This window comes from Oreochromis niloticus, linkage group LG10, assembly GCF_001858045.2.
Source record: "Oreochromis niloticus isolate F11D_XX linkage group LG10, O_niloticus_UMD_NMBU, whole genome shotgun sequence".
NCBI lineage: Eukaryota > Metazoa > Chordata > Actinopteri > Cichliformes > Cichlidae > Oreochromis > Oreochromis niloticus.
The window spans coordinates 4,527,139-4,551,966 of record NC_031975.2 but is presented as its reverse complement, the minus strand read 5'-3'; the positions used below and the strand labels follow the sequence as shown (position 1 = coordinate 4,551,966).

General features: G+C 39.4%; 1 protein-coding gene across 5 annotated transcripts in view; it reads right to left on the bottom strand.

Moving 5' to 3' along the window:
• robo3 (roundabout, axon guidance receptor, homolog 3 (Drosophila)) overlaps window positions 1–24,828 on the bottom strand; it is a 155,806-nt gene that overhangs the window by 22,657 nt on the left and 108,321 nt on the right. For 3 of the 5 annotated variants that reach the window (XM_019364085.2, XM_019364086.2, XM_013274187.3), the window contains exons 3-10: window positions 23,233–23,390; window positions 22,528–22,648; window positions 20,893–21,031; window positions 19,838–19,965; window positions 16,847–16,858; window positions 9,163–9,287; window positions 6,537–6,708; window positions 3,041–3,246 (exon numbers count right to left, since the gene is read on the bottom strand). In XM_019364085.2, the coding sequence (XP_019219630.1) occupies window positions 3,041–3,246; window positions 6,537–6,708; window positions 9,163–9,287; window positions 16,847–16,858; window positions 19,838–19,965; window positions 20,893–21,031; window positions 22,528–22,648; window positions 23,233–23,390 (1,061 nt within the window). The remainder of the gene's footprint in view (window positions 1–3,040; window positions 3,247–6,536; window positions 6,709–9,162; window positions 9,288–16,846; window positions 16,859–19,837; window positions 19,966–20,892; window positions 21,032–22,527; window positions 22,649–23,232; window positions 23,391–24,828) is intronic. The other 2 variants (XM_005454563.4, XM_013274186.2) reach the window with 1 other exon arrangement.

Sequence of the window (24,828 nt, the reverse complement as noted above, 5' to 3'; positions counted from 1 at the left end):
ACTATAACGCGTGTATGCCGGGATTTAAAGTCAACATAGGAACTTGATTTCCTGCTTTAATCTGATTACTCCCAGAAATCTGTTTAGCTGTGTCCATGTAGTCCTTCTCACACTCCCCAGGCTTTGTTGGCCTTCACCTGTTTCCCTTCCTTATTTACCTAACATTAGTAGCCCCTGTAACGTACCCCACGGCCTTAACTACGATTTCGCACACACACATACACGTCCCGTCTGGCCAGCGAGTCTTGGCACCAAAGTGACGGACAACGATAGAGTGTGTCTGGCAGAGATCCCAGGATAATGGCATGTCCTCATTGCCAGGGTACAAGGAACAAACAGACCATCTGTCCTACTCCAGGGGCACAGATGAAATTGACTTATTTATACTGATTATACTGCGTTAAATGTCTGATTTCATTGTTTGCCCATCTTGGAAGGTTATGGTTTTTTTCGTACTTAACGTGTTTAGACTTTAGAGCTAATTCATAGAAGAGTTTGCTTAAAATGAGCATTATGAGACTTTAAAACTACTCCAGATTTAACAATTGTCAGTGTAGATGACAAAAAAATCAATCACTGAAAAAGCATTGTAAACATTTGCCTTTTCAGTGTTATCCAGGTTTTACTTACTTATTTTAATATATATTATTAAGAAAAAGGAAATCTGTTTCTTAGCAACTTCTTTTCATTGCTTTGTCATTCATCCAGGTGACTTCTATGGTCATGAGAATTTGCATATTAATAATCAAGGAACTGACCTCCCAGCCCATTGTTCCTTCCGTGGTGCTGGTTTCAGTCATTGTGCAAATGTACTGTTTATAAGGTTGGGGAAACCTGCAGTCAGCTGAGACTGCAGAAGTCACTTGGAAGAGTGACGAAACATTTCTCCTACTGAAAATGCTATGTCCAGATGAACAGAATCAAACTTTGGGGATTATCTAAAAGACTTTATTTGAATTGAATCTCTTATAATCCTATGCCATGGGTCAAATGGATGTTTAACCACAGTGTGTGTCGCTTGGTTAGCCTACTTGAGAAGACTTAAGGCTGAGTCCCCTGAGATATATAGTGGCAGGTGCTGCAGCACCCAGAGCTGATTTGTCCCCTGTTCTGATGATCTTTTTGATCATCATCATCATCATCAGTAACAGGTTCCTTTCAAAACGACTGCATTTCATTTATGGGACATTTAATGGAACTGGACTATGTTTATAAAATGTGTTGACATTTGTGGCAATGAGTGAAATATCTTTATAGCTGATGGATTTTCAATGTAGCATTGAAACTATGATGTAGCAAATAGCATTACTTCCTGTTACAATGGTATCTTTTAAACACATTATTAGGCAGCATCTGAACAGAACAGAATGAAAAGTTATTGGGTTTTTCTGAGACTCTGAGCGGGAGCATGGCTCAAAGCATGTCAAAAACTCATGTCGGTGGTTCCTGTGTGGGTGTGGGTGGGCACCTACTGAATGATTTGCTACTAAAATCTTAGTGTCCAATACAAAACATGTTTTTTTACAATCCAAATTTCAATGTCAAAATGATTATTTTGTCTTTGTATTTGTTGCCGAAATGTCAAGACATCTGGCAACTTTCATGAGCAAAAATCCTGGATTAGCGTTAGAGGTTAGGATTACTTAACCATTACTGGGTCAAACATTTACCCAGCCCTTTAGTTCGTTACCAAAGACCTATAAAACATATTATATATCAGATCTACATCCTGTTTAGTGATAGCTAGGCTAAATATTCGCATGCTGTCATGCTAACAGAATCAAATCGAAACAACTGTCTTTTCAATGCACTTTATAGACTCTACAGGTAAAGACTCTACAGATTAATATTATAAGATGACAAGCCTGTCTACTAAATGACAGGATGTTAGTTCAAAGCAGGAGAGCTGCTTGGATGACTGAATTTCGGGATTTTTTCTACTGTCATTACAGCTTAAACCACTTGTACAGCAACACAGAGGGTGGATTTTGACATGACTCTGGGTCTTGATTCCTTGTGTTAGTGATGGACTCCACCAAAAAATGTATGACATCACTGAGAAGGCATCTTCTTAAGTGTATGGAACAACATTTCAAAATGAATCAATTTTATGTATAATTCTGTGATCTTGTTCTCGCAGTCTTAGGCCATAAATACCATTGGTTCTGATGTTCCAGATCAAAACGAATTGAAGTCTGATGGAAACTTCAACATGCTGTCTGACAGCTTCAAATGAGTTCCAAAGGCTGAGCACTTCCAAGATGGTGCTCTCAGCTGTCAAGACATTGCCTTTTATTCCACTATGACACGAATGCATCTTAAAATGTACTTTAGGCCTCTGAGTCTCAGCTATTTCTGCTTCTATCCTCTCCCTCACCCTTGTGTTTCTCAGTTTCTAGCCCTCTCTTTTATTTATCCAGTCCTCACTTGTGCTGATGCATTGAGGATTTAATTACAAGTCTCAGCGATCGTTAATCATTGAGAACCCACAATCAATTAATGCGCACGCCTCCTCGAGTCTCTTCGAGGCTGCGGTGACCTCAGGTGCTGCTTCGTACCCAGGAGGGAATTCTGGGCAGAATAGATTTCATTAGCATGGAGTAAGACGGCGCTAACGACCGCTAATGGCCTCACACGCTCATTGTCATGTTGATCACACCTCAATGTTCCCCACCTCTCCTCCGCTCATAAAAACTCATCGTCTGAGTCAACTGTAAAATTGTCCTCTGTTTAAATGCTTCACAGTTTCCTGGAATTAAAGCTGTTGTTTTATCTCTCGGATTAGGTTTATCTTCTGTAAACTGCATCATGTTTGATGTTCAAATACTGATACATGCAGACAGTGGATACATTTTAATGAGTGTGGTGGGATTGGAGGGACTATAAAATACACACTGCTGAATGTAATCATAGAAAAGCTGTTAGTTTAAAAAGCAAAAGGCTTCCTTAACATGGGATTGAAAAAAAATGAAATGCACTATATTTGCATTGTTATTAAACAGCAAATGAATGTAAGAGTATAAGTCTTTTATTCCAGTACCTGGAGGTTGGTGATCTGAAAAGTTCCGTTTTCCATCAAGCTGATTCGACCATCATTTCCCAGGATCCTTTGGCCATCTTTTTCCCATTGTATGCTGGGCATGGGGTTGCCCATGATGTGACAGTGTAACTGAGCCATGGATCCAGGAGCTAATGTGTGATTGGCTGGTCCTTGGCGGATTATGGGAGGGACCCGGTCTGAAGGTGCTGTAGGAACATAGAACATTCACATGAGGATGGGATTTGAACCAAAGGTGATTACTTCACTGTGTGGAAGTGTTTGCACCACTACATTTGATCTAGCATAAATGCAAATGATCAAAAGATCATCGAAAGTATTCGAAAGGACCCAAATCTCAAAATCATTTTATATATAATGACATCTAAGATTTTTCTCCCTCGGTAAAATGCCCAATTTAACATAACAAAAAGTATGTTTATAGGTCTGTATGGAATTTTTAAAAATTAAACACTTAATTTAATTATGATTTCAAATTGAGGACACAGTTGCTTGACTGACAGGTGAAAGCTGATAAAGCCAGCTGTAGAACTGAACCTCGTGACCATGTTTGTGGCATTTGTGCGTTCAATTCCACATTTTCACCTGATACTTAATTATAACCACTAATCAGTGGGCATTTCATCAGACCAACAGTCTATCAATGCAATTTATTAATATATTAACCTAGCTTCACTTCTTGCACCAAAAAACACAATATTATAGCAGCATCAAAAATGCTTAAGTTGAAACTTGACACCCTATGCCAACATGATAATCTGATAAGCTTTTTGCAAAGAGAAAAAGTTTGGAATAGTGAATGTGCATGACATTGTCACAGGCTAACACAGAATTATGATTCTCAATAATGAACAATACATTTTGTCTTTTATTTGATATGAATTCTTTCAAAATAAATGTAACATCAAATATTGTCATTTAAAGGTGACCTTCGACCAGAAGAAAATGTCTCATCAACAGGGTTTGTCTTTGTTTATATTACAGTGCCAGCCATAGGTGATATTTCCCTCTAAGTGAGGTCTACTTTGGTTTCTGAAAGCAGATATTGTTTTACATGGAACCCAAATCACAGAGAAAAACACACTAAAGTCAAGTGTGTGTAATCTCGGGGTTACAGATTTTCATACTGACCCATGAAACCACATTTTCTCTCATGTGGAATGTAAAGTATCACTATAAGAGAACATTTACTGCCAAAGGCTCTCAGGTTACCTTCCTCTGCTGCTGCTCCACTTCAACATGCAAATCAATGGCACAGATTTGTCTCAGGCAGGAATGTGTGGCTAGAGTGACCTCCTGTCAGTCATGGACCGCTGCATCGCACTGAGTAGTGATTAAATGAATTTTTATATTGGATTTTAAAAGTCTTTAGGTAACCATGCAACGTAAAGTATTTTCAATAACTTTAAACAAGTTAAAGTATAGATGTTATTTAAAGAATTTTTAATTGCATAATTTATCTGTTAAATATTTCATGGGTTGGTTTGTTCAAGACAAAATACTGACAAGCAATGTACTTTATATCTCCATCTCATCCAGCAATGAAAGCTAAAAAGTCATTAGATTAGGTTATCTTAGATTATTAGACTCCTATCAAATCTCCCTCATCTACAAGGACACTTTTGGGCATGTGGATGTGTGGCTATGCATGCAGGCAAATTGATTCTCACACCCTTTTGACTCTTTGAAATGAAGACGCGTGTGCTGAACAGCTTCACTGATCTATCGTCTCAAAACGAGAGATAACAGAAGGAATGTTTTATTGTCAAAGGTGCGGTGAAGGGGAAGAAGCTTACAGGAAGAGGAGATAAAAATGAGCTCACATTTTTATCAATAGTTTGAGTTGAATTTTCCATTGATTTGTGGGTTTTGTTTTGGACTGTGTTATTTTTAAGTCCTCCTTGCCTGTGTGGTTTGTAATAATTATCATCATTATTATATCAGGCTGAGCGTTTCCTTCTTTCACTTCCAGTTGAGTATTTATGGAATTTATTATTAACGTTTAGGTTCTTGTATCTCTTTAGAATTTTTGTTTATCAGATTTAGATCTTAGTATTTGGAGCCTTTAGTTCTTGTTAAATTTTAGTTTGACAAGTTGACAACTGTGCTTGTCGAATTTAATTTTCATTTCCGTTTGTGTTCCTGTGCTTCCCCACTACTATTGTTATCCAGACTACACTCATGTTATGTTTTTCCCAGCTGCATCCACTCCCCCTGACTGGCCCCAGTGTGCGTATAAATAGTCCTGTCTCACTTTGCATAATCTCTCTCATGCTTTCTCAGTTATTCTTGGGGCGTCTGGACTTGTTTGGTTTCCTTTGTGAATTTTGTCCTTGGCATCTGACCTTAACAAAAATATATATATAAAAATATTCAGTCTGCCTTGGGAGTTTGCATGTGGGTCCGTCACCTGCAAATGATCACACTGTCATTATATCTGTGTTGCAGCCATAGACGGTGATCTCAGAGAAAGTCATAGTCATATATGGGTGTGCTCCACAGCTGCACGGCTGTAGGCTCAAGCTCAAATGTAAACAGAATGGCACACATGTTGCCAACCAGCAACTGAGTTATGATCAGTTTAGATAAGTCAAGTAAATTCCTGCACATTTATAAATAGAAGTGGAACAAGTTTAACACAAACCCACAACATGATACCCCAAAATAGAACCTTACTATTTACCACTGGCCCACAGTCACATTGTATACCCTCATTTGTATTCTGAGCCGTTGAAAGCTCTGATATCATCAGCTAACTGAAGCTAAACTGAAAATGTGAACAGGAGTTAGTCTAGATGGAGCTGAACAAAAGCCCTGTTTACTGCCACACTGGAAAGGATGCAGCGAGGAGAGCATATGTTGCAGCAAGGTTATTTGCATAGAACTATCATCATATGTCCCTTTTGATTACATCAGATAGGGCTCCTGCTGTTTGTTTATTTGGGAAAAAGGATGTTTAATTTAAGATGGATGACAGCTTTTCCGTACGTCTACTGGTGCACATGTGGGGCATGGTCGTGAAGAATGATCAATCAAATCTGAATCTGAAAACAATGTAACAAGACAACGTTGAACATGACACATTGTTAACTTCAGCACTTTTTTTCAGAGTTCTTAATGTATTGAGTAAAACTGGATGCACAAGTGTCACTGATATGTCCACAGTTACCATATGTGAATTTCTGCTACTTTTTCATTCAGTAGTGTCCTCTCACAGCTACATTTTCTTGGAAATCATATAGGTTTTGTAATTATATTACTTTGTAGTACAGTGATTGTTATGATGTCATTTTAACTGAATTTAGATCTTGAGTATCTAAAAACTGATTTTGAACAGAAAACGGAAATTGAATCTATATGAAAGGAATGAGATAGTCTAGTTTTTCTCCATATGTAATGTAGCTGTCGTTTTAATGTTATTACCATTAAGTTTAATTTGTTTATATTGTAAGCTATGATTTCATATTTCTATACTCACCGCTTTCTACCTCGAGCAGGGCTTTGGTCAGGATGCTTCCAGCCACGCTGATGGCCTGGCAGATGTAATAGCCAGAGTCTTCAACTTGGACATCACTGATGGTCAGCTCACCACTCAGTGACACTGTGAATCGTCCTGACTGTGACGGCTCCTGGACGGGGAACAGCAAGATCTGGAGAAGAAAACACAGGAGTTGTTTTATTATTTTACGTGGGCTGAAACAGGGCCAACATTAAAATGGCAAGTTGTGAAACTATCAAGCAACCATTCAACTATTTTATGCGAAGTGTCTTAAAGACACAATTTAAATAGGATCTTTTCCAAGTTGCCTGTTTTGCATGGACACAAAACTGCTTCATCTCATGCATTATGTGCCATTTTTATGATTCATATGTCAGCGTTAACTGGCTTAACATACAAAGAGTTCTCTGAAAATACTCGAGGACTGGACTGAAAATGAGTGAAAGTCAAGCTGAGATGTTTGAAAGGCATTCAGAGCCTTGTGCCGGAGTCTTAGGGGAGAGGCAGGATTTACCCTGGACAGGTCTAACACAGTCTGTTGCAGGGCTAACACATAGAAACAGACAACAATTTGCACTCACATTCATACCCTCATTTACACCTATGGGCAATTTAGAGTTTCCAATTAACCTTTCCCCACTAAATGCATGTCTTTGGACTGTGGGAGGAAGCCAGAGTACCCAGAAAGAACCCACGCAAACACAGGGAGAATATGCAAACTCCACAAAGAAAGACCCTGGCCTGCTGGTGGAATTGAACCCAAGACCTTCTTGCTGTGACACAACAGTGCTAACCACCATGCTGCTAGTTATACAACATTCTGCTTTTTTCTGCTCAGGCAGGTGAAAAAATCAAGCTCTGCAAATTAGCCGATGACTCAAAAATATGATAGAGGGCATAAAAAATCAGAATTCACCTTCTTGTGCAGTAAGGTTGGATGCATACATTTTGAGCTGCCTCTGACAAACAGGGTGGGAGGGGGGAAAAGCTCCCATGCTCCTCATTTCTCATGAAAATGTGACAAAAGGTCAAGAAAGGTCCGGAGGTCTCAGAACCAAGCCATACTGCCAAATAATGAGTTTGATAAGTATCAAATATCAAATATGAGATACAATATAATAAGTACTTTTGTCATGTTTGATTAAATTTGGGTGCCAAAAGTACTTCATTAGGTTTAGAAAAAGATTATCCCTAGAGTTAAAATGCATTCTTTTACAAAAAGGACATCTTCCTGTGATCACATGGTATCTTTCTCAGGTGATCAGTTAAAAAAAGTATATATAAGCAATACAAGGTAGCCCGTGCCCATGTGATAGTATATAATGACTTAAGAGTGAGAACAGGTTGATTCACAATGAGCCTTCGACACTTAGCCTGTGTTATTGTGCAATAATAAATGAGAAACACTGCCCTTCACTTCTACTTTTCTTTGTCATATATCACTGTGTAAACCCAGTAAAATCTCAGCATTTCACTGAATGCAGGGCCAAAATTTCAAACAAGCTACCCACATTCTTCTTCTCTTCTTTCTCCTCGTCTTCCATGCTTTCTCTGCTTTATCTCTCTCCTCCACACTCGTTCTTCCTCTCCCACACATTCTCAAGCCTACCCTGCCACCCCCTGTTCCCCTAATCTGTACCTGGAAGCCAAGCTACAGGCACCCACGCAGTCTCATCAGGCCTTTCAGTGCATTCCAACAGGCTGCAATGCTTATCACAGGGTGACTCTCTCACACAAACACATACACGTCTCAACACATCTGAAAACGTGCAGGTCTTTGGTAAATAATACACTGTGTGGATGATGGGAAAGTATGTGTGTGTGTGTGTGTGTGTGTGTGTGTGTGTGTGTGTGAGAGAGAGAGAGAGAGAGCGAGAGGGGGAGAGAGAGAGAGAGAGAGAGTCACTCTGGCAGTAAACTACAGCACACAGCAAAGGATGATAAAAGCAGAGACCATGACAAGGAAGGGAAATGTTGTCTCTCTCCAAGCACATGTAGCAAAGTGGCATGCAAACAAAGTCGGTGATTAAAATCCTATAAAGGCTCATTTAAAGCACATTTTTAAATCTCATCAGTTGTTCTTTTAAATTTAAAAAATGTAAAAGTTGCGTAACGTTAGATTGAGATTTACTTTAAATTGGGTAAAATAAATATAGGAAAAAGTAATGTATCTATAGCACATTACAATACGAGAGTTTACTGTTTCCCCCCTTTACCAGAGCCTTGCTTGTTATGATGCAACTCACCTGTAGGTTTTTCTTTATTTTATGCTAATGTTACTGTGCAGCGACTTTTTCAGATAGCTTAAAATCAACTTTTCTTGAAAGAAAAAGGTTTAAAAATTGCACATAATACTGTTAGCACCAAATCCCTTGGAGTTAAAAATGTAAAAGTAGAGGTCTGTATGTGACTTGGTAATTAAAGGCTTTGTGATGTTTGGGGGCCATATTGGCACTGAAATGTGGAAAACACCTGATGTTTTGACTTTACATAAACAAGTACACAAACTGTACATAAACAAGCCTGTTAAATCTTTATAATAAAGTTATAAAACTCAGAGTATGTTTCATAACTACTGTAAACAAAATCATGGAACGTTTCCCACCTGGCTGCCTTCTTTTTGCCAGAAGACAGCTGGCGGAGGGTTTCCTTTGGTGCCACAGAGGAAGGTTACGGTACGACCTGGAGTTGTGATCTGGTCCCGCGGTCGAACCACAATCTGAGGGGGTACTGCAAACATAATTCAGAAAAAAAAATTGTTGAAATCCAGTTATTATGTGCCATTATTTTATCAATATGTGATTGAAGTACAGACATTGAAAAAATGAATTCATAACATTAATTCACAAAAGTTATTCAAGACATTTAATAAAAGTTTTGCATGAACTGCTTAAGAATTACAACAACTTTTACACACAGCCCCCCATTTTCATAAACATACATTTAAATGTAAATACACCTTTTCAGTACATGGATGAAAAATGCCTGCAGCCAATGCATGCCTGAAGTCTAGAACCCACTGACTTCACCAAATGTTGTGTTTCCTGTCTTGAGCCTTGAGTGGCCTTTACTGTAGCCACCTGCTTGTTGCTTGTTTGTGGATCTTTCGGTTTTGTATTTAATAATGCAAAAGCATGCTCTGTTGGGTTGAGATCAGGCGACTGATTTGGCTGTTGAAGAACATCCCATTTCTTTACCTTGAGAAACTCAATTTGCACTATACACTTCAAAATTCATTGCATGAATTTCTATCAACAGTCAAATCATCAATAAACACTAAGGCCTGATTCTATGACAGATTTCAAACAGTCAAGGCACAAGAGAATAAAACATTTTAGAGACAGTGACAGTAAACAAAGACAGTAGAGAAATGACATTAAACCCACCATGTCATTTCTCTGCAGTTTGATGTCATCATGAAATATGGTGGGCTCATGGGAAGCTTTACCACCACTGAAAATCTACTTGACATGACTCAGGCAGAAATCATAGTTCTGGCTGAGATAATACATTAAAGTTTTTTGTTAAATTAAAACATTGATTTTAAAATGAATTGATTTTAAACCAAAGAAACAGCTGGACAAATTAGCCACATTAGCTCACGTAATATTAACTAAACCTTTGATGAATCAGCTAAACATAGCTACTGTAGCTAACATCATCTATCAAACACGGCTAAGTGGCAGGGCAGCCCTGTGTGATCAAACAAATCATACTAAACATAACTTTATAACTTTATGCTTGTTCTGAGCATCAACTCAATATTATAACAATACCATACGCACTGCCTTAGTGGTTAGGACTTGATGTAATTGACAGGCGATTAAATGCAATGCATAGTAACATAGAATAAAGTGTCGTATTTTTCTTGGATTCATCCAGTGGTATGTGGTGACAAATTTAGCCTGATTGAAACGTGCCCTTTTTGTGCTGCCTCTTTTAATTCCTTTATATATGCTGACAGTCTCCTGCAGCTTGCTCTTTCTGAATGTCTTCACCTTTCCGCACTCTCTCCTGACTAATTGGCATTCTAATTCGATACTATCTCCCACACCATCCTTCTTCATAGATTAACATCGACTGGCATCAATGATACAGCACTTGTCTGGCTTACCTCATATCTCTCTGGGCGTTCACAGTTTGTTCAATTACTCACAGGCCACTGTCCGTGGCCTATGAGTTAACTCTGGTGTACCCCAAGGCTCTGTCCTGGATCCTTTACTTTTTATTGTCTATCTCCTACCCCTAGGTAATATCTTCAAGAATTATAACATCCCATTTCATTGCTATGCAGACAACACCTTGCTCTACTTATCTTCCAAACCCACAGCTACTCTCCCACCTGCATCCATTTCTGATTGTTTAAGTGACATCAAGGTTTGTTTTACTCACAACTTTCTTAAACATAATGGCAATAAAACAGAATTTATTCTAATAGGCACCAAATCAAAACTGACTAAAGCTCCAACAAGAAGCCTTTTATTATCCATTGATAACTCTGTTGTCACACCTTCCCCTCAGGTTAAGAGTCTTGGTGTCATCCTCGAAGCACTCTTTCCTTCACAGCACATATAAGTAATATCACATATCAGTTTTCTTTTTTCCATCTTCGTAATATTCAAACAGTACTGCCATACTTGTCAATGGTCTTATCACATCTCGTTTAGATAACTGTAACTCTCTTCTCTATGGTGTATCTCATAAATCTCTCCATAAACTGCAGTTAGTTCAAAATACAGCTGCTCGTATTATATCCAGAATTAGATCTACTGAACATCTAACACCATTGGCTTCTAATTCACCTCCATGTCAATTTCAAGATCCTGCTTCTTACTTTCAAAGCGCTTCATAACCTCGCTCCTCCATATTTATCTGATCTTCTTCATATGTACTCACCCCCTCGTACACTCCGCTCTTCTCCAGCTTCCCTTCTGTCTGCTCCACCTGCTGGCCTGACTACCATGACACTCAGAGCCTTTAGTTGTTCTGCCCCGAGGCTTCGGATGTACTTCCACCAGATCTCCGGACTACAAACTCTCTCTCTACTTTTGAATTGCGTCTTAAAACCCATCTATTTAGAATTGCATACACTTCATCACGACTCCACCTTACTCTATTTTACCTTGTTTAGCTTTTATACTTTCATACTTGTTTTAATTTTTTATTTACCTTGTGTTTTTATTTTGTTGTACCTCGAGGGTCTTTAAAGGCACCTATAAATAAAATGTCTTATTTTTATTATTATTATTAAAGAATTATAAAATATTATTACTTCTGGACTAATTAAACTGACCATCAAGGCCATAACAGACCTTGATTTGTTTGGCTTTTTGTGTTTAATAAATTGATGGTTATTGCCTAATCTAGAGGTCTTGACTGTTTATCCCACACTATAGCAAACAGCCCATCAAAAAGGTCAGCCCAGACCCCACAGGAGCCTGAATCCAGGTTTGTGGGTCAGCATTCTGATTCCGAGCATCAGACATCTTTGAACACAGATGGAGGGCAAGGGGGATAAGGGACTGCAAATAAATGGTAAGCTGTCTCGCTTTCTCATTGCTACACCATGCCACTGTGTGTGTGCACGTTCATCCACAAAGACACACGCATCTTTGATTTCTATTGATTCTGTAGCAAAATGACAGTCCTTCCTCCACAGAGGGGGGTGTGAATGCATAATGATGCACTGGGCCTAATTGATTTCTCATCTTCCCACCTGATCTCCTGCTTCACTTTAATTCTGACTCTCTATTAGCTTTGAGAGAAACACAAAGAAGGAGAAAGATGGGGAGGAGGAGAGCCTATGCAACGGAGAAGAAAGTAGCAGTAAAAAACACTTAACAGTCACAGTGAAAGACAGAATAAATAACTAATGTCCATCTACTGTTTCTCCATGAAAGGAAAAAATCCAGAATAAAGAAACTCCTAATCCCCTACATATGCCCTCCTTAGAATATGGAAGTAAATATAAAATAACGTCTTTTCCTCAAATTTTCTTCCACTGACTGATGTTCTGGGGGAGGAAAAAGCTTGGTTTCGTTACATTGCTGTGACTCACAAACGCTGCTTTTTTAAGTCAGCTCCTGTGTTCAAACACAACCCAACATATTCTTTGAGAAATGCTTCCAGACATTAATTATCTCAGATGAGGAGAAAGCACCAGAAACAAAAATAAATGGCAGCAGAGTGTGAAGAGCTGAAACGTTCCCAATCTCTCCCACTGACCCGCCTGCTCCCCCTAATCACTTGCCTCAGATGTGCATGTGCAAGCTTAATTTCATGCCTTGTATACAACTTATGCACTTTTTAAACTGCTTCCACCACGGGCCCCTCCGCACAGCAGGAGGACATCCGTGTGTCAACTGCGGGATAAATTACAGCTAACAGGGGGTCTTGGTCGAGCAAGTCAGGGTCATGTCCTGGGACCAAACTTCCAGCCCTTTGCTAACCCTAAAGGTTAATGCCCAAACATACACCCCTGGTTTTTGTAGGCAAGTGATATGGGACCATCTGCCTCCACTCTCCAGTTACCTCAAGGACAGGCCTCCTGTCACAGCTGATGCAAGGCCTGAAATATTAAAGAAACACTGTGTAATGCTCACTTCTTATGTAATTCATAGCCACGCTTGTGCACATACACGTAATGAAAATACATAGAAAAATATGCTACTGCACTTCTCAGCAGGGTATTTAACAAAAACATGTCAACACCTGAACGTTTTCTCCTCACGCCTGACACAACGCCATAACTTTGACCCAAATACGGTGACAGCTAGGAATATTCGAGCTATTAAAATGCTGTTTTTGGCCCACTACACAGCCCTGTCTAGAGAATAACAGTGTTTGATTTGAGGAGGCAAGCCGGCACATTGCCTGAAGCTGTAATAAATAATTAGCAATAATGGGTGCACCCGGCATGACACTGAGCCTTAGATTTAGGGCAGGGAGATACATTAGCATCCTCAAATGGGATTGAAATGGGAGTATGGATTGTAACAGAGCAGCTGAAATATAGATGAAAAACATGAGGGAACAATGCCTGCATGTCACTCTTATAATAATTTAACTTTCAGAGATGCAGGTTTTTTTTGGTAAGTTAGTTTTTGCTGTGCCTTAAACTGACTCGACTTCTAAAATACCACGTTATGTTCATTTACTAATTTTATGAAATACAGAGCCAGCACACATTAAGCACCGCATACCGCTAACTGTTGCTATCGGTGTCTGGGAGGTACATTGGGAAATTTCTAAATACAGAATGCAACACTTGAGATAGGAACTCAAAGGATCTTGCAGATGTCTTTTGTATGCTGCGTATACTGCCAGAACCGTAGAACAGATAACAAAGCTAATATGCCAAGAGGGAAGTAAAAATAGACATCAGGCTGTAGCTTAGCTTTCCGCAGCTTTTATGCAAAGAAATGCAACACTCAAGGAGGAAAGTCTAGTCTACATGTAAATTGCTTGGTGTCATTGAATGTTTGTGGATGGTTGTAAATATTCTCTTACAGATCAGAAATAATGTTTTATTTGAGGTATTTGACTTGTTTTAACTTTATTCTTTAAGTTGAGTTTAATGAAGGTTCACATGGGAACCCTGGAGGTCTAGAAAATTTAGCAATTTTCTTATAAGTTTGCCAAATCTTCACAAAACAATAAGATGATGCCATAAGATAAAGGGCATTTAATTGGACGGAGCGGACATTATAAAAGTTTCCTGCAAGTGATCAGCATATGTGCTGATGTCCTCCAAACCCACACAGCTCCTCCAATAGTCAAACGTGCTCGGATTTGTAGCTTTTTATTTATTTATATAATTTTATTTGTACAGCTCCAAATCACAAGGCACTTTATATTGTAAGGTAAACCCTACAACAATACATACAGAGAAAAACCCAACAATCACATGACCCCCTATGAGCAAGCACTTTGGCGACAGTGGGAAGGAAAAACTCCCTTTTAACAGAAGAAACCTCCGGCAGAACCAGGCTCAGGGAGGGGCGGGGCCATCTGCCACAACCGGATTCAAAATATTAATGAAAAATTTCCAAAAGGTTTAGTCTTCCTTGAATTTCATGATATGGAGGAACTATAAATACAGATATTACTGGACTGATAATCTATTCGGATCTATTTCTTTAGTGGGAATATATAGAATCAGTCCTTCTGCCATCCCTGATAAAATAACTCTACAATCAGCAAGGTTTTTCCACACAACTTGATTCTACTTGTGGTGTTGGTTGCACTGCTAATATTTCAGATTTCAAGTAATGTGTGACAAACAATAGATTTGGGTGACTCTCCAATCCCACTGTTTGGGACAGAAGGTGGTAGTAGTAGTAGTAGGTGATGGTAGTCCTTGTTCACTTCCCAGCCTGCAGCACAACAAGGAGTACCATCAACGAAGGGTCGAAAACAGTAAAACTTAAAATGCTTTTAAAAAGCAGGAAATGAAGATCATCTATACTGTGGATAAAGTGATTCTATCTATTCATTAGTGATGGAAACTGTCAAACTTTATTCCGTCAGCATTGAATTAGAAAGATTTGAAAATGGTCAGTGTCTTTCATGCAGCTTTCTAATGTTTTGAAACAACAGGCCCGCCCCCTGGCCAGACAGTATTGAAAGTATCGAAACAGCAAGTTGGTGAAAGGGTGTGGAGATCAGTATGGTGAATGAGCAGGTAGCAAGTGTGATTTTAATGCAGGAAAAAGCCTTTTTTCAGTTGAGGTAGTAAACATCATCAGTGGAATATCCTCATGAACAAGATGAAGCAAACAAGCGTCAGCTGTTCCCCACACACTGCGCTCCCACTCACAGTGTGTGTTCCACTGCTGTCATATGAATACAGGACGTTGCTCAATCACGTAGCAAAGCTAAACAAAGTGCTTACAACGAAAACATCTCACCTCCCCTGCTTCCCCCCACCCATGCTTGACATATGATTTTCAGCAATACACTGAAGATATCCACACATGTATCAACACAATCATACACACACCCCTCGCTCCCTAGGGGCGTAGATGTGACAGGCAGCTGTCACAGTCCCGTGGTGATGCAGCTCTGCGTCTGCTAGAGTGAACACACTCCCGTGCTGTTGCCGCTGCTGCTTCACCCTTTACGAAACATCACACCCCCTCTTAAGTACACAGATTTCATTCCTGAGACTGTTTCCATTCTGAAATGATGATTGAGGAGGTGATTATTTCCAGGGCATAATTTATTATAGCTGGACTATATCTCATCTGTGCTTATATCCAGTGTGAAGTTTGTGCCTAGAATTGTATCCCATTTGTCCAATATCAATATATAAATTGGAAGGCTGGTAAAGTTTTAAATAGGCCAAGAATAAGTTATGGAAGCAGCCCTGCAGGCAGTCCTTACATAGTAAATGGGACAAAAATGGAATTGCATAAAAATAATAGGTATGTAGAGAACCTCATAATTCATAACATTTTGTGGTTCAATGTTTCTTCCACTGAACACTTTTTTAGGGTTTTTTTCATTCTTCATCCCTTTTTCTCTATTCCCCAACATTAGGCACATTTAGAGATGGAGTACGCATTAAACCCCATTTGCTTAGTTTATGCCAAAAGCTGGCATTTTTACTTTGGTAAGTAATCAAACCCAGTGATTGACATAAGCAGTTTGCCTCACTTAAAGTGCCATTCGTGGCAGAGTTCAAAGGTGAAACCACAGCTCACGAAAAAGAACACAATAACCCAATTCATGTTCGGCAAAAACATCTTGATGATCCCCAAGACTACTGAAAAAATACTCTTTGGATTGATGAGATTTGAGTTCCGTTACATCTGATATAAAAACAGCACAGCATTTCATAAAAAGGCTGTCACACAAACAGTCAAATACGGCGGTGGTAGCGTGATGGTCTGGGGCTGCTTTGCCGTATAACTTTTTTTGTTGTTGTGTGGATTAATCAGCAATAACCATCTATTTTTCAAAAGGTGAGCGTTTGTGCTCTAAATCAGAGATTCCTAGTCTTGCAGTGGGTTTTTTTCCTAGTAACTGAAGCTCCATCTATGAGTGTAACGAGAGCTCAAAACCCTTCTACCCTTCTTTTCTCTACCCTTTTTTTTGTTTTTTTGTTTTTAGCTTAAATATTTGGCTGTCCTAATTGGCAGAAAAAGCACCTGTGCTAGAGGGTAGAGGTTTGGGTCTCTAACGTAGCAATCAAACAGTGTATACCTGTAGGACTGTATTACCTCTCAAACAGACACACACACAAACACACAAAACCATACACAGATGGGATGAAATGGAGTACTTACAGGATGGGCCGACTGTGATGGAGTGATGCAGAAATGGGTGGAAGAAAGAAAAGAGAGAAAGAATAACATGATGAGATGACGATGGATGGTGAAACTAGTTCAAACATTTGAAAGTTTGGAACCTCATACCTACTTAACCGTGTAACTAGCTGTGGTTTAATAGAATATATATTTTCCTTTGTTTATGTTTGTGTTGCATTCCTATGATCCCCACTGCAGCTACAGTGCTGCGACACTTATGACAGTGACTCAAATCATCAAACAAAGATAATGTGAGTAAATACAAAATTCAGTTTTTAAATGATGATTTCATTTATTGATGGAAAAAAAGTTATCCAAACATATTTGATTCTATCCTCCTGAGAGCCGAGGAAAAAAAAATCTTCCCATTGAACTTTTTTTGGGATTTCCTTCCTTCTTTGGAGCCAAAAGAAGCCACCCAAACACATGAGATATCATTGGAAAGCCCAGGATCTCCTCTATTTAGTACATCAGGACTTATTAGGGTAGCTCAAATAATTCAAAAGATACAGACCAAAAACAAATGTCCATTACATTAGGACATAAATGAATAGGCTATGTCACAAAGTGACTTCTCCTTAAACCTAATGACAGGTTGTACCACTCCTGGCAGAAAAAACTGCAATCAAGTATTTGGAATAACTGGCAATGAGTCTTTTTTTTTTTTTTTTGTCCCACTCTTCTTTGCAGAATAGTTTTAATTCAGCCACACTGGGGGATTTTGGACTTTATTTTACCTAGCCACACCCAGGTCTGATTACTGCCAGACCTGATCATTCAAGAAATCACTTTAGTAGAACTTCTCTAACAAAGTAGTCTAAAAAATCTCAAAAACCAACATGTCACGCCATAATATGAAGAAACTCAAGAACAGATGAGAAACCAGTCAGTAAAGGGTTACAAAGTCATTTCTAAGTCTTCAAGACTCCAGTGAGTCATGGTGAGAGGCATTATCCACAAATGGAGGAAATCTGGAACAACTTTCCCAAGACTGACTGGCCTACCAAAATGGCTCCAATGAACCCAGAACAACATCTAATGAACCGCAGGCCTTACTTGCCTCTGTTAAGGTGCCACCCATGGGAGAGTTCTGTGGTGAAAACCACTGCTGATGTCACGGCGAGGTACGCAGATGTGTTTGTTTAACGGACCCAAGAGCAAACATTGCACTCAACTTGAACCAAAAACAAGCCTTTATTTGGGCTGATGGTGGAAGCACACATGAAAACTAAGGTGAAAAAGGTACAATAACTAAACTGAGAAACTGGCTATAAAAACTGTGAAACTATGAAAACTGTGGTAAGTATTGTGTGGCATAACAGACAACCTGACAATGAGTGAATGGAAACACACAGACTAAATACACACAAGGGATGATGAGTGGGAGTGGAAACACATGAGGAAACAGCTGACACAAATGAACCTAACGACGTCACAGGGGAAGTGAACCTAAATACACTGACAAAGACACACCAGACGCTCAAAATAAATCAGGAAACACTGAGAAAATACAATGATCAAAGACTAAAAACTAAAATACACAAAACACTGGGTCGCAGACGCAGAAGACAGCTGACTGAAAAGAACACAAAGGCCAAATTCAAGTTTGCCAAAAGATATCCTGACAATCCCTTTATGATTATTCTGTGGACCAAAACAATTACATCTGATGTAAAAATAACAGGATTTCAAAACAAGAACATCATGCCAACAGTCAAACACGGTGGCAGCAGTGTTATGGTCTGGGGCTGCTTTGCTGCTTCAGAAGCTAGCCGGCCATAAATTCTGCTCTTTACCAGAAAACCCTGAAGGAAAATGTCTGGCCATCTGTTCATGCCCCGAAGCTCCCTGATAGACACCACCAGCCTCTAAATGGCTCAGAAAAACAAAAAATAAACCTTCAATTTTTGGCCTTAAAAGCTTTGGCATGACCTTAAACAGGCTGTTCATACTCAATGTGGAGGAATTAAAAAAATTCTGCAAAGAATAGTGGACTAGAACTCGTCAGTGAAAGACTCATTGACAGTTACTACAAAGGCCAAGGGTGCACATTCCTTGGGAGATGTTTAGGGGGCAATTCATTTTTCACACAGGGCCAGGTAGGTTTGGATAGCTGTTCTTCTTTAATAAACGAAATCACCATTTCAAAACTGCATTATGCACAGGTAGGTGCATGATGTATATTTCTGCATGTTTTTTAAAATGTATCCGTCTGTCTGTTCGCCGCTGAATTTTTATACATATACGAGCATAAGGTGTGTGCGAGTGTTCAGGAGTACCAGAGGGCCCACTCACTGCACTGAGTGTTACAGAATAAAACTCTAAAAATTCCCTTTTATCATCACAAATGACAGCTTTCTCATTTGAGCATCTCTCTTCAAGGGACTGACTTTATTCCCATGCAATTTCAATTCTTTTTGATCTCGGATCGCTCTCCAGAGGAATGACGAGCTGAGGCTTGAAAGGAACTTAAAATCCATTTTTCACTTCATTTCTCTGTAATCTTCAGTTAACAGTGGATTACCAATGGCATGATATGGGGGAGTTATAACCAACTCATGTCTAGCAGCCTCTTTTTCAGATGTTTTAATAGGCGGCGTCTCCTCGTAGAAACAATGTTCTTAAAATCCTGGCCGTCTAACAACCAGAATGAAAAGAACAACAATGAAATGAGACAGCATTCCTGTAGGTGACAAGTGGGCAGATTGTGGTGCATCATAGCAAAGCTGCCCATCTGTGCAAACAGTTTACTCGTGCGATCATGGGTGTTCAAACCGTATTTCTAGAAAGATTCTTCAATAAGTCGGTGCAGTTTTGGAGCAGTTGTTGATTGTTTCTTAATTTTCAAAAAACATCTTACATAAATATGTGAAATGTTTAAATATAGCCTTTTACACTTTGAATCACTATGAATGCAATAAAACTAAAATACCTCATATATAAGTGTGCCTGTGTACATCTGTACTTTACCATGTACTTGCAGGGTAGCCGACGCCTCCGCTTTGCCGACGCTGTTCTCTGACACGCAGGTGTAGGTGCCCTCATCTTCAGCTCGCACCTGGGTCAGACGCAGACTATTCTCACTGCGGATTTCAAATCTGGGAAAAAAAGTCAACGCAAGTGTTACATTCATGTTCTGAAATCTTCAAAAGATGGTTTGAATGAATATGACGTTGTGAGGTTCAGTAAAAGTGTTGTCACTACTAGAACAATACATTTTGGTAGTTTTCATGTTTTTTTCAAAAAAACACGGCTGTTTAAATGTTCCAATCAGATTTTTAAACATACAGCTTTGTGTTTACTGCACAGGACTATGGACACAGGCCTGAATTGTGCTGTCAACAAGGGAACATTTTACCTCATTTCCCCTGACAGGTCATTAAAGTTTCATCCGATCATGCAGACAGGTGTGAGAGAGTAGGGCTCTCACAGTAACACAGTGATGGTGTCATGGTGGAAACATTACATGATACTCCTTTCTGAGCACGTCTCGTGGTACTGAACTCTACTGATTAACAAATAAGTAGCTTATGACTGGGATGGCTGTCCATCCGTTACAAACACAAGCTGCTGTGCCACAGGACTCACACATTTAGATTCTAGTAATAACTTTCTATTTGTATTGTAAGCAGCACAGCACTTAAAAAGCAATCATTACAAGCTCAGCAGGAGCTTTGATTTGTTTCCGTTTCTCGGTCGTTACATACAAAAAAGCAAATGATAATGTTTTCTCTTTTCATTAATATGTTTTTTCATAGAATTTTTGGGACAAATTCAAGTCAGTTTTCCTCCACTCACAGAAAATCATCGGAATTACTTTTCTTCACACCTAACTATAAGAAAATCGGATGGACAAACAGTTGCTCTCTAATTGGAAGCTGTTATATTATTAGTGAAATGATAGCAACAAGTGCTATTTGGAGCAACAAATGATGTATCTAAGTAACAGTGAGGCAGTGGGGACTGAGTTTCAGTGTAGTGATATGTGAGTGTGCAGCAACGGCACTGCGCTGGTGTTGTCGGACCTGCCCCGAGGCAGCTCGCCCTCCTCTCTGCGCCAGCGGACAGTCGGAGTCGGGTCTCCGTGTACCTCACAGGAGAAGTCCACTGTATCGTCTGCCAACACCACCTGGTTCACCGGCTGTTTGGTGAACACTGGCCTCTCTGAAATTAGACAGGTATGAGTGCAGAAAGAGGATAAGAATTCATATCTATTAATTACAGCTTGACTTTTCACATTTGTTAGCGCTTTATAAGACTGCCCGTGTAATGGATGAGTGGACATATTTGGAAGAGGCTGGCCGTATAAAGAGAATAATTAGATGTCCATTTGCTGCTCTCTAGCAGTTTACTCAGAATGATGTGGGGGGAAAAAAACTACCACTGAGGGATTGGAATTGTTAAACCTAGCACTAAAAACAGTTTCAAAATGGGACACTCTCACCATGACTCTTAATACTTGATCTGAGCACGATTAAACTTTTATTAAGACAAAACAAGGAAAAAATGACCCCAGATCAAATCACACACAAGCTGGTAATAAATATTTACCAGCTGTTGTTAGCAGTATCTCAAAATTGACAGAGCCTCTCTAGCATTGGAAGTAGATTGCTGCAGTAGGTTAAATTCAATACCCAGCAAAGAAAAGCTTTTAATACCAGAGTCGAATCATCACAGTGTAACATGTTGGAGAATCAAGTAGGACTAAATAGACTCAGACTCAGAGCTGCAGGTATTTCCATGATCATAATCAGTGTGAAACCATTCCCCACAGCTGGAGGTATAAAAAGTTGCGGTGGTGAAAAATGTCTAGACAACTTTGCTCAGTCTGTGATTCGGCAGCAGAAAATGGATGGGCTGAAACCCCAGTGCAGATGTGCACTGGCTATTATCTTTCAATTTTGCAGATGGCAGTAATATTAAACATTTGGGAAAGTGTCAGGCCATACATTTTCAGGAACCATGCATTTATAGATTATGCATTACATGCCAGGGTTTGAGTTTACTGCTGCACTACAATGTGCAGAAGGAGCTAAATTTTGTGGCAGTGTGGGTGGTGGTAAACAGGAGATCCAAGGGACTGAAAAGAAAATATCAATTCTCCATCCGTTTCCTGGGATCGATACACACTTTGAGAATGCCTGTGGTACCGCTCCACTGAGAGCACAGCAGAGAATCAGAGAAAAGAGGCAGGAAAAGTCAAGAGAGCAAAGCAAAGAGCAGCTGGGTGGGAAAGATGAATCTAATCCTCCAATATCAGCCAAGGAAAGAATGTCCAACCCCAGAAAAATACAGACAGGCACAAAATAGAAGATACTTTCATTGTTTTTTGGAATCTTATAGTGAACATTTTAACACAGTTGAAGCGACTTAATTCAAAGAATTATTTCTAAAAGGATCAGTGGAATTATATTGTTAATTTAGCTTAATATATAAGCCAACTGGCTAACAGCTGGAAGCAAATTAGCTACAATGTATTCTGTTAACAGTCTATCTTTTGCCATTGCATTTGTGTGACCACTACAACAATCATACTCCCAAAAGGATATATGATACTAATTAGGTTGACTGTATGACTTCATGTTTAGTTTCCCAGACAATATTTGCTAGCTGAGTGTCCTTTGATTGATTACAGTATAATCCCAGTAAAAACAACTCACCAAATACCACTAGTTCAGCAGGATCACTGTCTTTTTCTCCAACCATGTTGGTTCCAACGCACACATACATGCCAGCATCACTTTTCCTGGTGTTTGAAATCATCAACTTTCCTCCACGGATCTGAAATCGAGGGGCACCATGACATAAAGACAGAAGGAAGAGCAGGAAGATGAAACAGAAGGGAACAGATGAGTAGATAAGTGGACAAGGGTGAAAGGAAACACGACGGTGGAGGAGGGGACAGAGAGAAGACAAATGGAAAGAAGTTGGAAACAGGATATTGAGGCATGTTAGTGAAGAGAGAGAGAGAAGACACTTTGTCATTTTCAGTGTGTGTTATGACAGATGGCTCTCTGGCTAGTTCTTAAAATTACTTGACATGGGCTCTCGCTCCAAGCCAGTCGTCACACAAGCATCACTCACTGCTCTGTTTGTGGTAACTAACTTCAATAAGCCTCAATTCATCATTTGGTCATAGTGGGTAATATGTGTGGAAGTCTGGTTTTAATTATATTCTAAATGTTTCTTTTAACATCTATCAGCTCAGTGTCCTCTATTAATAGTAATACAAATTAATGAGTGAAAATTGCCCGAAATTTTATTTTCAAAAAGTATAAAAAGCTGACAGGTTGGTAATAACTTCCACTAGAAATAAAATGCACTTTAACCTTAAACCAGACTTGTTAAGGTTATTTCCAACTTACAGTAATTCTTTCATCTCGATCATTGACCCGGATGTTGTTTCTCTTCCACGAAATGGTGGGCTCCGGATGGCCCCTGGGAGGGATACACTCCATGACAGCCGGCTCCCCTGCTGCCACCACCACATCACTGGGCGTCTGACGGAAATCATCTCTCAGAACTGGGAAAAGAAGGAGAAGGTGCGAAGGCAAATGGTAAATGGACTGTCATTCAGTGCTTTTCTACTCTACTTGAGCACACAATGCACTTTATCCAAAACATCTAATTCACCCATTCGCACAACACTTTGGTCACCTAAGTGCTTTCTGTATAACACTCACACTCCAGTGAATGCATGCATTGGAGAACAACTTGGGGTTCAGTATGTAACCCATAGATACTTGGCATGCAGAAGTTAGCGGTCAAAAATCAAGCCAACAACCTTCAGATTGATAGACAACCTGCTCTCTGTAGCTGGCTTAGAATGAGTGTAAACCTTTTGCTGTTTAAATGGGTTTATAATTGTCATATGATAAATCATATGTGGTAACAACGACATTTAGCCTTTAAAATAACAAAAAAGGTGAAAAGATAATCTTCACCATCTGAGTTGAATAATAGAAAACATAATAAGGGACTGCGGTCGATAATATTGACACTGTATGAATTTAACGTAGTGTGCATGTGTCCCTGAGGATGTTGACTGGATGTCATATATGCTTCATCATAGTACATCAATAAAAAGGCTCTTGTAGGTGGTGCGTACAGAGTAGGTAAATAGCTCATTCTGAGCTGAACACACTTACACATTCCCTTGGCAAATATATATGCATAAATACACACAAGAAAAACATGAGCATTCAAACAAACACATCGAATAAATCAACTACACTGACTGCAGGAAGTCACTTTGAATTCAGAAATAACTCCCTTTCTGATGCCTTGCTGGAGTCTATTCATAAAACATAAGAGATTTTTCTTCAGGTCACAGTGCCTCCTTTCAAATTCATCCCTCTGTAGTCAACATCTTGTGGCTTTTACCTAAAGGCACCGGGCTATTTTTTTCTCAGTTCAGTCTCTAGAGCTTTGTGACCTCTCAGATTACAGATGTGGAAGATGGTTTTGTTGTCTGGGATGATGTACTGACAACAATGGTCCACGAGGAACAGGCCAACACCAATGCCGGCCTGCAGGCTGTAAGTCTAGCCTAAGCCACTCTAGGGATTTACAAGCAATGAAAAGACTTCTGTGTCATTCCTCAGACACCCTCCAAAAAGCCTCTCTAACTGATCTGAAAAGTAAATCCAACCAAATTTTTGGAAGTATTTATTAAGAAACTTCCAAAGTCCTTCGGCAACTCTTTCAAAGTACAATTTTGAGTGGTTTTACAGTTCTACCCTAAAATATTCCACAAAGTTTTCTTTGAAGCCATGAGTAGACAAGAGATTTAAACATCAAGGAGCTGGTAGATGATTAATTGATGTAAGAGGATAGCATGTCTGATTTTTATACATTATGGGGGTATCGCTGATATCAGTGAGTCATATCAATATCATAACATTCCAATCATGTCTCTCAAGTCTCTCCTGAGTGTTCAAAGATCTGCATGGCTCTTATGG